Raw genomic sequence first — 13,414 nt, forward strand, 5'->3', positions numbered from 1 at the left:
AGACCAAACAGGCCTCTCTTGAGCATCCCATCTTCCACCTCATCGTAACAGCCAGCCAAAGCCTGTTTCAGATGCCCCAGTGTCACGCACGTGCTGGCATTGTCTCCCCTCTGCAGTCCCCGGCAGACACCGACGTTTTTCTGACAGCGCGTGGCATCTCTCTCTCTCGTGTTTGTGTGCAGAAAGCAGAGGATGATTTCTTCAGGTTGCAAGCAAAACTCCCCGTGTGCCCCGAAGGGCTCACACTGCAGATGCCGAGAAGTTTCTCCGCTAGAAACAGCAACAGTTAAGAGAGCAGAGACGCTCCGACCCCTCGCTAGATACTGGAAGAAAAGGCATGCCAAGGCAGACTACATTATTTCCTGTGATATATGAGCTAACAGGAACACCACGCTCCACAGTAAATACATGCAATTCTTCATATAAATATAGACATGATTAAATAGCACGCAGCAGTAAAACCCCTCCAGGTCAGCAATAAATCCCTCCTCTGCACGGTTAACTCACGCTCTCAGCAGCAACAGAGACCCTGCAGTCAGTAAAGAAAAACGTTTGAAGAATCTCTTTCTTATGGCAAAGGAATGAACAAAAAGCACAGAGCAGGGTTCAGAAGTTCAGAAACACTTTATTTTTCCTTCTGCTATTTTCTTAAGAAAACAAAACAAAGTCTGCTTGTTTTAAAACCCATTCAAAAGGCTTCTGAGAGAACCCCCAGAGGAGCAAGGAGCGGATGACATTACAACAGTGGTATGCAAATGGTCTTTTCCCCAGGAAATATAAGATTTTAGTGTTCATATTGCAGTAATTACAGCTTAACAATTAAGAGGACTATGATTTTATCCACCAAGCCTAAAAGCTTTAAGTAAGACATCCCAGTCATTGCTTGGATAACATTGGAGACATTTCTTCAGACAGTTATAGCTTGTGATTCACTTGGAACAGTTTCCTAGGGGTAAAAAGTATTCTGGAAATGGCAATCGCACCAGGTCTCCCTTTGGAAAAGAACTGCCGTGTCTTATCCAGTACGTCACCTATGGTCCACAGTAGGAAAAGCTGCGCTGTTAGAAACACAATCTCACTCCCTATTTGTTATGAGCTGGATCCAATAAACAAAACGACCTATGCCAGCATCTCCAAAATCCACAGTCACCCTGAGACCAAGTTTAACTTCCACTTCTCATTCATCCTCTATCCTGCACTGAGCCTAGCCCTCAGATGCTAAAGAGCTCCGAATTCAGGTTCCCAGGCACATCTCACACCACCCCTACAGCACTGCCGACGGATGGCAGGCATAAGATTCGCAAACCTTCAAGCAATTAATATGCAATGCGTCCCCTGTGCCCAAAAACTTTCTCACCTTCTTCTGTCTCCTATTTGGGGTCATAGCTGCACGTCAAGGGTGTCAGAGACCATTCAAGCTGTAACGTAAGATGGGTTATTGGAGAAGCCCAACTTCAGTGTATGCAAAAAAGGGCTTTCATATACAACTCCAACACAGGATGCGCAAACCCAACGGTGTAAGAGCACCTGACACTGTGATTCCGCAAACATTAACCCTATGCACACAGGGAGATTACGGGACTCTGACAGGCATCAGAGTTCGGCAGGGACACAGCGACTGTAACGTACCCATCGCTGTGTATCTGGCAAAGCCTAGCACAATCACACTGGCTTTGACGCAGCGGGCCGAGGTTCTCCTGCACTGCAGATGCCCCCACATGAGCCAGGGCGCAACAGGCACCCGGACAAACTACACGCGCCCCAAGGTTTGGGTGTTATCAGCTCCGTGCCTCTGCTGAACTGCATTAGGAAACACGAGGCATGGGGACCTGGGTGAAATCCACCCTGTCTGAATCTGACCCCGAATGCCCGTGAATAAAAACACACACACAAAACGCAGGCACCACTGGGATTAGGTTGCAGCTCTCCCTACACAATAGCTCTTCCCAAAGCACTAAGCCACCAGCCAACAGCACCTCTTCCAGAAAGAACCACTAAACACCAGTTAACGCACATCAAAAAAAGTTTAATATTTTCACAAGTATCACGTAACACTAGTATCAGAGCTACTAGTGTGCAAAGTAAAAAGACTCTCTACCTTTGCAAAACCAGTTAGGCATGCAATTTTTTCAGGTAGACACACAATTAAAGCTGCAATGACTGTTTGTGACTCACATGTTACTTCACAACATTCACTCACAGTGCACCATAATGCATATTGAAATGTTATCGATAGGTAGGGCAATCCAAATCTTAGAGGAGTGGAACGAGGACAAAGAGGAGTAGCCTGCGAATTTCCATCTACTTTCTGCAGGAAAAGGCAGCAGGGAAAACCATGCAGACATCTCAAATTCATTTTTGGTAGAAGAGCGTGAATTAAGGACTACTCTGTGGCCTCCCTCTTTGCAGAAAGTGCCGTGACTTGCAAATGTTATTCAGCGTTTGCCTTCCTAACTGCTTCTCAATTTTAAGTAATGCAACTGGTATGCAAATAATGGCATCAATTCGACAGAGGACAGGATACACCAAGTTTATAAGTGCCTATGATCTTTGCTGTTGCTTTAGTCCTTGGAATAAGCTGGGTCCGATTTTGGCTTTTTGTGGTGTGTTTAGTTTATGCACCCGGGTCCTCAAAGGCAAGATCAAAATCAAACCCTCGTATTCCTCTCTGATCACTAACTCTGGCTGAGTGTTGTGTTTTGAGTGGCTGCTTAACAGTATTAAAGCAAATACCCATTTAAGGCGAGAGACGGAAGTATACACATCTGAGTGAGGCTGTCTAGCTGCAGATTTGGTAGAAGGTCTAGGCTGATCCAGACTAACAAGAACAATAAGAGATGGAAAATACTTTTAGTAAGAACTCTTAAACAGAAGAATACAGCACAGCCTGCCTAGGGACCATATATCTACCAACTTCCCGGGTCTGGAGATTTGGATTACCCCAATCACCAACCACTTTGTTTGGCTCTTTAGGGATTTCTTGCCAAAACGTGACAGATTTTGCCCAGAAACACAACACTATTCACAGAAGCAATGGGAAATACCAGTGGAACCAGATCCGTGGGACAAGGGCATTTACTTTTACCATGACAAAACAGGAATCAAGGAAGCAAGTAAGTCGCATTGTCAAGTCCCACTATAGAGTTACGTGTGTGCACAGTGCTGACACACCATAATGTTTCCACAACCGCTTTATATGAAACAACAGCAGGTAGATATGCAGGAGGGAGCTGTTGCTTCCCTTTTGCTAAAAGCATCAACACCCGGGTCTGGTGGTCAGTGTGCTGGCAGTGCGCTTAACAGGGATGCTGCAAAGAACACATTTGGTACGATGCGACGGTAGCTCTCAACGCACATCACTTGGGGGCAATTTCATCTCAGACAACAACTGATTTTTGACAGCTGCAGAAATTATAGACTGATTTTTCCATGACCTACAGATGGGGAAGGTACCAACAAGGTGAATAAGAAACATGCAGATTGGGGTCCAGAAACAGGAGATATTATTAACAGCACACATTCTATCTTGTATCCTATTTTTTATGTCATTAGTTGTATTTTTTTTTCCCCCCGATAAAGCAGTGAGTTCTGGGTTTTTACCAGTTCTGACTACGCAGTCGCTGCTTTATGAGAAAGTGCTCACAAGACAGAATCGGGGCTGGGATTGTGGAGTTCAGTTCTGCTCGGCATCACGAAGCCTGCATCCCACCGCCGTGATGAGCGCTGCCCCTTTCCCGCTCCCGTCCTCTGACAGCAGGAAGGTCACGTCGCAGTTGGGTGCCAGGTCTTTGACTGTTTGGTGCATGATCCTCGAAAAGCTGTGGAAGGGAACAACAGCAGTGAGTGAGGTGGGGGGGGGGGCGTCCCACAGCACCTGCAGAGCATAGCGCTGCCACAGGCCTTTGCGGTGCTCCCACTTTCCCTGGGGAAAGAACTAAAACGCTGAAACTAGGGTGGACTTGAGGACTGGGAGTCAAAGGAAAAAAAGCACTTGCGTCCCATCCCTGCCTGTGTGTGGCTAATGCGTATTGCTGGTACCAAAGCAAAGGGGAGAGAAGAGACCACGTACAGTCATCTTCCCACTCATCTCCCTCCACGCACACCACAGATGGGCACTAGGTCCTCTCCTCCTCCTGCCACCAGCTCTTTTAGACTCCTGCCCTTGCCTGCTATTGCTTCGCAGCAGCCCATCTCCTCTGCACACTGAACAGAAGCATCCTCCAAAGGGGCACCCAGCATTTCAGCACAGCGCTCTCGTTGCCTTTCCATAAGCAAGAGATCCTTACCTTGCTGTGCAGCTTCCTACTTGTATGGCAAGCTGCGTCCCCCTTCAGTTCATCATTGCCCCAAGAGTCCTTTTGGATCCTCTTGTTGCCCTTTAGAAAGCCCTAACCACCCCTGATTAAGACTTCTTTTACCTGGCTCTTACCCTAGCAAGTAAGAGAGACCAGTTTGGTGCCTCAAAAGGACGTACAAGCAACGCGCTACAGATCGCAGGCAAGCAAATGCTGAGAAGGTGAATGAATACTCACTGTGGATGTAGTTTGTACAGAGTCCCATCCACACCAACCGTTATCTCCAGGTGCTCTAATCCTCTGTTCTCCCTAATTTTATCTACAACTGCAGCCATTCCAGCACCGCACAACTGAGCTGCTCGCCTCGACACCGCTCCACACACAGTCTTGACAATGATGCTGTCGTCGCAGGTGCTGTTGAGCCCCAGCTGCTGGAGGATGGTGCGCACCTGCAGCAAGGCTAACCTGTCACTGCAGAAGCAGAAGAGCGTAGTGTTAAATTAAAGGTTTCCCTCAGTCAAGCCACGGCCACGCCACTGCACTGATGGCTGCATCCACACCAGGCGGCAGCCTTGCCTGCCAGCACAAGAGACCTCAGGGAACACAGATTCATTCACCCCAGCACCGCGCTGGGGTCGTTCATCCTGGAGGAAAGGATGCTGAGGGGAGACCTTATCACCCTCTACAATTACCTGAAAGGAGGTTGTAGAGAGGTGGGGGTCGATCTCTTCTCCCAAGTAACAGGCAACAGGACAAGAGGAAACGGCCTCAAGTTGTGCCAGGGGAGGTTTAGATTGGATATTAGGAAAAATTTCTTCGCTGAAAGGGTTGTCAAGCATTGGAACAGGCTGCCCAGGGAAGTGGTGGAATCGCCATCCCTGGAGGTATTGGCTGATGGTTGAACTCGATGATCTTAAAGGTCCCTTCCAACCTAGATGATTCCGTGATGCTACGCTGCAGTGCAGGAGAGGGGCGCAGGCGGCAAGGGAGGCTCTGAGTCCAGCTCTGCATTGTCTCCCCTTCTCTTTTCTTACCAAAGGGCATTTCAGGAAAATGTGACCAGCTTGGGGTTTTTCCCCCCTCCACAAAGACTCAACAGCCTCGAGATTACTTTAAAACACAGAGTCCAAGCAATAAAGACACAAAAATATCCAGTAAAGAAGTGCCCGTTCAGCTAGTGTTCCTTCAGTTCAACAATTACAGCTAGACACACACAAGGGCCACAGGAAAATGGCTTGATTTCCAAGCAAGCAAATAAAATGTTACAGGAAGGGAATCCTTGACAGCCCTTCCCATGATTTAGCAGTGACTACTGCTAGAAATTCATATGATGTTGTAAAGAGTCCTTCTGCACATGCGCAGGCTCTTGCTGAAACCAAAATTATCTCTGGAGAACCAAGTAATGCTCTCCAGCTGTCCCTCCCCTCCAGCAGTGTCACCAGAGTATTTCACCCTGAACTGCCTGCCGTGCAGTGCTCTTACCTCTCAATCTGAGAAAGGAACTTGGTTTCAAAGATATGTCTGGTCTTTAGCGTCTCTGAAATCTGGCCTCTGAAGAGGAAGCCCCGTTTGGTGAAGTCGATCAAAATGTTGCGGACTATTTCCCCCAGGTACATCCCGCTGATCATTTTCTCGTACCTGCAATGAAGGAGAGCGGCACAGTTCAGAGGGATTGCTGCTCGCATTTGCAAAGGCAGCATCGCAGCTGCGTTCTCACAGCCAGGTGTCCTGCCCACATACATTGGGGACATGAAATAGGCAACCCAATTTAGACAGAATGGCCGTTTACTAGAAAAATTGGGCAAGAAAAAGCATGAAGACTCAGCAGGAAGCCTTGTGAGCCCATCTATAAACACTTCATCTATTCCTCACTGCCATGTTCCCCCAGCCAGGCTGTTGTTAATGACGGATGGTGTTTCTCCCAAATGGAAGAAACAAAAACCTGTCGCCAGTGAGCAGAATGGTGCCCAAGTGAAAGCCAGCATCCCCCAGTGCAGCATCCCCCAGTGACAGCCCTGAGTGGATCCCAGGGAAAACTTGTCTCCACTGCACAACACTTGAGAGCCCTCCTGAAGCACAGTTGAGACCTTCATCAGGAAAAGTTCAGTGGCTCCGTGCAGCAAAATTACAGGAAAACCACAAGGTACAGTCACTGCGAGTGCAGTGTTTTTAAGGGAGTCCTGTGCTGCAAAACCCTGTGAAAGATAAAAGATGTGAAAAGGTATGTCCAACATGTTTGCAGGATCACTGACCTGTAAACCAGCAAGCTGGGGGGACAGGGTTGGTTTATACTTTTCCGCTAATCCCAGCACCTGGTTTCCAGAAGGGAACCAGTGGTCCAAAAACCACAGGGAGGAACCAAGCTGTCTTGAACCCCTCTTTTCCCTGACTTTGCAGACAGGACCCGGGTTTCCCACTTGCGGGCCTGCCCCCAGGGAACAGAGGGAATAGCTTCCGCCTGCAGACCTCTTCCCGGCACACGACAAGGAGCAGTCTACGAGCAATGCTTGGCACTGGTACAGGGCAGCCCTGGTGCTGAGGAGGGCCAGGAGGTCTGCTGTGCGCTCCTTCCCCTCCAGCATCATTCTGGTTTGAAGTGAGCGTATTGGGGTCCGTGAGCTGTGCCCTCACCAATAAGAACTGAACACTTTTCCCCATTTATTGAAAAGCGCATTCAGTGACGCATCCTTTATTTCATGTCCTTAAGCTCTAAAGCAGGGTTTCTGCCCTGGATTGAGCGGAGCCCAGCACGCCATCCTGCTGGAAGCAGGCCATGCAGTCCATTTAATACTATGAGCTCTCTCAGGCTTGTACCCAGCAAGTGTCCTCCCTCTTGAGTGCCTAACTCTCTGGATTAAATTATTCCCCCTGGCTACTGCCTTTGTCTGCTTACTCCATGCCAACTCTGCCGCTGCATCAAGGCTCGCTCAGCGCCTGCCTCTCGGGGTCTGTTCGAGCCTTAACTTCTGCAGAGCTTCCCAGCGGACTTGCCAACTTTTCTGCATCCCCCAGATTTTCAGGCAGATTTACTCTAGTCACAAAATCTTTTTAAAAGCTCCTGGCATCACCACGTTGCTGCAGAGAAATTATGAAAAATTGTGGCCTGAGCATGCAGAAGTCTCAGACAGTTTAATCAGCACTGGATACATCTCCTTGTCAGCCCTTTCCTGAATGGGGCAGGGAAGCACTTGCCCAAACAAGCGCTGGAGCCCCAAAATGGGATCCAACCTCCAGGGCCAAGAAAGGCAGGTCCTCTAACATGACATATTTCATCCAGAAAATCGCCTGAAATCAAACCTGGATGCAACTGCTAGAAAGCTCCTGACTGCTTTACAGTGATCAGCTGCGAGCTCCAACCATACTGGCCGGTCTAGGCTGAGGAATTCAAGAGGCAGAGCCCGCCATAAAGAGAATTTAGCTAAAAGAGATTAAACTGAGACTGAGAGCAAAAGAATGACAAGCCATCTTAAACCCCTCAGTACAACACGGGATGAGAAAAAAAAAAGGGTCTCTTAGTAATTTCAAGACTCATGAAGTTCTCACCAAAAACCCCACTGCAGTCCCATGGCAGCAAATAAGCCGCAAAAAAAACAGGGACCAGGAAAAGCACAGAAGAGGGAGATCCCACAGGACAGCAGAGCCGCAGTCATTTTCTACGCCTAACCTCTCCCTTCTCTGACTGGGAAAAATCCAATTCCCTCTTAAAAGCATTTAAGGCAGCCTGGGTTATGTTTAGCACACCATTTATCCCGCAATACCTTTGCTTTCCAGCATTTAGTGAATAGTCATCAACTGCTTTGTCATATACTGTCCTGATATCGTCCAGGCATCCATTATCCCCGAACGCTCCCCACTCCGTGTTCACGCACATCCGTCCTTGCTCACCATCCACCATCTCTATGTTTCTCATCTCTTCCATGTAACAGGCATTGCTGCCAGTTCCTGCAAGAAAATAAATACTGAAATTACTCTTTGTTTGGAACAAGGCAAGACTAGAATAAGCACAACAGCCCTGACAAAACCTTCTGGGGCACCTTGAATGTGCTTTTTCTGAATGATTAAGGCAATCATTATTTGAAATATCACAAAAAAAACCCACTCTTCGATAATCCTGAATTGAGGGACGATATTGCCACTGTGGTGCACCTCTCAGAGCGGCTCGGAGAAGAAGAGGCTCACCAAGGCCAGCGGGTGAGGGTCCCCCGCTACAGGGAGGAGCAGCAGTACGGCACTTTTGGCGTGCCAACCCTCCTGTGCTTCTGAACCCAAAACCGCAGTAAGCAACCAGGTGGATTTTGAAGTTAGGAACCACCTTCCACAAAGCCCAGGCACCCACAAAATCTGGGGGGGAAATTTGCCAAACTGAAAACCTCAGCGAGTTCTGAGGCATCAGGCAAAGAAAAACCCAGGGGTTTTACCAGCTAATTGCAGGGTATTTTTGAGTTCTTGCTGTTTTTTTTTTTTTTTTCTGATTCAAATTGCTTAAATAGTTTCCCTGGCAGGAAGGTTGCTTCCATGTTGAAATGGTGCCATATCTGATTCTGCTTAAAGGGGATCCTAAGGAACATGGCAATTACAAAGTGCTCCACGTACACAGAGGCCCCAGGGAGCAAAGCTTTATTAGCAAATAGAGGCAGCTTTTGCTGCTACCTGGGGCTAAAGTTTTCTATAATTTGCCTACCGAACTCTCATTTAGCAATGCATCACAGATTCTGCACCGATTATTTCTGCAAGTCTGTTTTCCTTTGCCATTTTTTTTTAGGATACTATATCAATAAAGTCGGAGCAAAAATACATCTTCCCACAGTACGCCCCTGCTGCAGGAGAGCTGAGCCACAGCACAGGGTTTGGGGGTGGAAATCTGGGCTTCCAGACCAAGACCCACATTTGCAGGACCAAACCAGAGCAAACCCAGTTGTGGACCATCAGCACTGGCCAACCTCCCAACAATGCCAAGTCTCGTCATCCAGAACAAGATAAGTACAGGCTACCTGAATATGCAGACACCTGTTAAATACAGGCTGTTGGACTGACAGGCTTTTAGATGATCTCCTGTTGCCACCAGATGACAAGCAGAGACCTGGTCTCATCAGCAGCAGTTTCCAAAGCATTCAGCAGTGGAGGCTCAAAGCATTGACTCTCCTGGGCAGGAGAGGTGGCACTGAGCAGAGACAGGGCACCAGCGTGATGTGAGCTCGCCCTTGCAAGAATATTTTTCCCTGCCAAGCAACAGCGTGAAATTTCACCCACCTGCCTGCACTGGGGAGAGCAGGGTGACTGCTGGCTCACGCAGGCTCCTCAGCAAGTGCCATCAGCCTGGCCAAGGCTATTCAGAGCCCCAGGGCTTTTGCTCTCATTAGCCCAGATGTGCCCAGGCCACCTCCGACCCCCTGCTCTGCACGCAGAGAGGCTGGATGGAGAGGGTATCTTGCAGGATGCTCTCAGCACACCCAAGGACACGCTGCCCTTCCTGCAGGGAACTCTGTCCCTGACAACACACCACCGACGGAGCTGCGCAGACACGGCTTCCTACCCACACTGCACAGTGCTGACTCATCCTGGACATTTTCCAGCTGTCTGGAGGAGAAATCGGTGGCATTTTATTTTCCTACAATGACCTCGCAACCGAAACTGTCCTTAAAGCTTGCAGGTGCCTCATCCCCTTCTCTCCCAGTGAAAACTCATTTCTCTGGAGAGCTTTAGGAATTCACGGCGCCTTGTGCCACAGGCACCCCCAGCGTGGCATGTGCAAAGGCATCGGCAGTCGCCTGTGGAATTATCTCAGCTGTCTCACTGCTGGGAAGGGAGCTGTCAGTCGCCGCGCTTTGTCTATCAGAGCTTTCCATCACATGCCGTTCAGGAATCGCGGCTCTGCTTCACAAATTTATTCTGAGATACCACATGCTCAAGGGAAGCTGTGGGCTACCTGAACATCCCGGCAGGGAAACTCTGATAGGCTAAACCAACAGATACTCCAGGAGCTGGTGAAGCTACCTGAGCCCACAGTTGCTCGCTTCCCAGTTAAAATAGGCAGGATTTGTTCAGCATTACGGCCTGTGCTTATCTCAGCTGATCACGCACAGAACTGGCTGTTAAATGTTGCTCTTAATTCCTTCACACAGCTTGCTTCTGTTAGCCTCGAAATCTTCCACTCCTGGACACCCTAGCTCTATTTTCAGTTAAACACAGGGATGTCTCCACGAGAATACAGACAGATGTGTCGATGTACTCTTTAATAAAAAAGTGCCAAATAACAAGCGGCTGTAACACATACCCACAATGAGTCCAATTTCACAGTTTGGGTCTTCATAAGCACAAGTCATCATTGTGCCTACTGTGTCATTCACCACGGCCACCACATCCAAGTCAAACTCCTTTGGAAGAGAGCAATAAAACAGTGAGAACTCTGGGTTTGGGACAACCCCCGACACCAAAGGTAACACAAAAGGAGTTACACCATTGGGAACTCTGTCAAAGCACACTGGAAACCAACAACTGAAAGTACTGGCCTGATTTTACACATGCAGAAATAGGAACTTAATCTACTAGCGAGTAGCTAAGGCTCCTCGCATGCTTTACCTACAACAGACTATGTCTTCAGAAGAAAGGATATTCCTGGCTGTTCTCTTTGCCTTAGATATACTTAAGTGCAGATCTTGTATACAGGTATATGGTAGAGGGCTATTGCCATTCTATATTACAGCAGTGTGGTAGCAACTCCAGTAGCAAAGGTTTTTAAGATTCTTTTTTCACTTGCTGATAAAACTCTGCTAAAATTAATGCTCTCCTCAGGCTATTTTTCTTCCTTTCCCAGAAAGATTCAGCTAAGCTGCTTGAGGCTTTTCCAAGAACAGGGGCTGGGAGGGGGAAAGCTGTCATTTAGGGTGCACTGAGGTGGATTCCTGCAATCACTGCGTTGAAACTCCCTGCCTTCTCCATGCTCTGATGCAGTGAAAATTGCCCCAGGGCTTGAAAGAAGCCTTGAAAGTTCCACCAAATTTAGCAAGTTAGAAGTCTCTGGGGAAAAAAAAAAACAAACAAACCAAAAAAACCCCAATGAAACAAAATCCCCAGCATGGCTCACTTTGAGTAGCAATTTTGGTTTGGTGGCTGAACTCTCCCACTGCCTGTAGACCACCCTATGTGACGGTCAGGCTATATGCCAGCACAGCCACACAGTGTGGGCGGCTGCTGCATCTGGACCTGCTGCAAGGCAAACTCTTTCTGTGCAGGACAGGAGGCACAGCCTGTTTCCTCAAGGCGCACAAACCCTGCAAGAGGGAACCAGCCTGACCTATGAGGTCTGTGAAGTCTGGAGGGGAAGGAGAAGTAGGAGGAGAAAAAGAAAATAAAACCAGAAGAAAAAAAAAAAAATCACCTCTCTTCTTTTAATTCCTTCTCTAAGCAAATACACCACATCTTCTCCCTCGCAGTCTGTAGCTTTGAAGCCTTTTGTCCAATTGAGAAGGATACCCTAAAAAGAAAGAAAATAGGTTATCAAGTTTCCTGGTGCGCTTCAGATCGCCCCAAAAATCCTACAACCCTCTAAGGGACAATCACTGAGCACTTCTCTCTGATAACTTCCCTGCATTTGCTCACCTCCTCAGCCCATAAATTATTTATGGCCAGTCGGTACATGGACTCATAGAAGCCCTCAGCTGAAGGAGGAGGGTCGCCAGTATTCACCAATACGGGTACCACATTTTGCTGAACAACCTGTCTTCTCTCTCAGTCACACTCCAAAGTCTCCCTGGCTTGACCAAGCCTCCTATCATCAGCAAGATGACAGCTTTTTAGAGCTGGACATTTGAATGCCGCTCCTAACATCACTGCCTAATTTCCTCATATATGAATGCTCATCTTATTTTTGCTAAGACTCAAGTGTTACTGTACACTTGACATTTCAAATGCTTTAGTGTGAGGTTATACGGAAGAGTCTCTATGAAAAGGAGTATCTCTTCATATATGTGGAATTTGCTTCTAAAACTACTAACCATGCTTGGTCTACAAATTTCCAGAGCAATGCAACAGACTCAAAAAAAAAAAGAAAAGCACGACAAGAAACAACAAACTCAAAAAAAAAATAAAGATTTGTCAGAAAATATGTCTTTCTTCAAAAAAAGTGCTAAGTAGACAGGAAACTATTAACAGCTAGACAGGTGGAGTTTGTGGAAGTATGTGGCAGTGAGGAAGTCAAATATGAAAGCGAAAAGAAAAAGAGTACACACGGCAGGGACACACTGCAGGCTACACTGTCACCTGCAGGGTGACATAGCTGAGCAGGCCCTGGTCCATCTGCTCCATCCGGGGAGACCAGACCAGCTGGGGGACAGGAGCTGGCAGTAGGGACGGACTTTTGCTTACTGCTTGCAAAACCCGGGAAGTACCACAGTCCAGCAGCTTTATACAATTGGAAAAAACACAATGCCTTAAAAAAGGGACACCACCACCACAGAATGCTCTTATCTGTCACAGCCACGGGCTGAGCAGCATTTGCACTGCTGCCTTTAAAGGAACTATTTATAGGAGCGGCTGCAGTGGTCAGGGTCAGAGCATGAAGCCTCCCCTTGTACAACCTCCCTGTAAGTGTCACGCAGATGGTATGAAGGCAGAGAAATCAGGCCTAGCATAAGCACAAAAACAGATTCAAAAGATACTAAGGAACTTACAGCATCCAGACTGGTCTGCTTGCAAGGGAAGGAAAACGTGAAGCCAAGAGGAAGACGTGCACCTTTTATCCCCATATAATCCAGGAAATCAGAAATGCAGGTAACGATGTGATCGAACAGCTTTAAAGAGAAAAGTCACACATATGAAGTTGTACACGTTACACACTCTTAAGAAGGTACAGAAAAAGTTGCAGACCTGCAAAAGAGAAACACAAATACCCACCTCTTCTCCTGTTCCCTGCATCACCTCTATAGGAATGGCATAGATCTTGTTGTGCATCTCAACTGTTCTCCTTTTACCACTGCGGATTTTCACCAGCAAAACTCTAAAGTTTGTCCCTCCAAGGTCAAGTGCCAGAAAGTCTCCGTTCTCTGTAAAAGAGTATGTGTGTATATTTAAAGAACCATAAACAAAATCTGAGGAAGTGCTAAGATTTTAAGATTTTAATA

The 13,414-nt window shown here is 47.6% G+C and overlaps 1 protein-coding gene across 1 annotated transcript in view; it reads right to left on the minus strand.

The window, feature by feature from the left end:
• Nucleotides 1-605: 605 nt before the first annotated feature.
• Nucleotides 606-13,414, minus strand: part of LOC141745271 (hexokinase-1) — a 39,198-nt gene continuing 26,389 nt past the window's right edge. Inside the window, exons 11-18 of the mRNA XM_074592700.1 lie at nt 13,188-13,336; nt 12,965-13,084; nt 11,674-11,769; nt 10,570-10,669; nt 8,054-8,237; nt 5,778-5,933; nt 4,533-4,766; nt 606-3,818 (exon numbers count right to left, since the gene is read on the minus strand). Coding sequence (XP_074448801.1) covers nt 3,674-3,818; nt 4,533-4,766; nt 5,778-5,933; nt 8,054-8,237; nt 10,570-10,669; nt 11,674-11,769; nt 12,965-13,084; nt 13,188-13,336 — 1,184 coding nt within the window. The 3' untranslated portion in view covers nt 606-3,673. The remainder of the gene's footprint in view (nt 3,819-4,532; nt 4,767-5,777; nt 5,934-8,053; nt 8,238-10,569; nt 10,670-11,673; nt 11,770-12,964; nt 13,085-13,187; nt 13,337-13,414) is intronic.

The sequence above is a fragment of the Larus michahellis genome, chromosome 6, assembly GCF_964199755.1.
Source record: "Larus michahellis chromosome 6, bLarMic1.1, whole genome shotgun sequence".
NCBI classification, from domain to species: Eukaryota; Metazoa; Chordata; class Aves; order Charadriiformes; family Laridae; genus Larus; species Larus michahellis.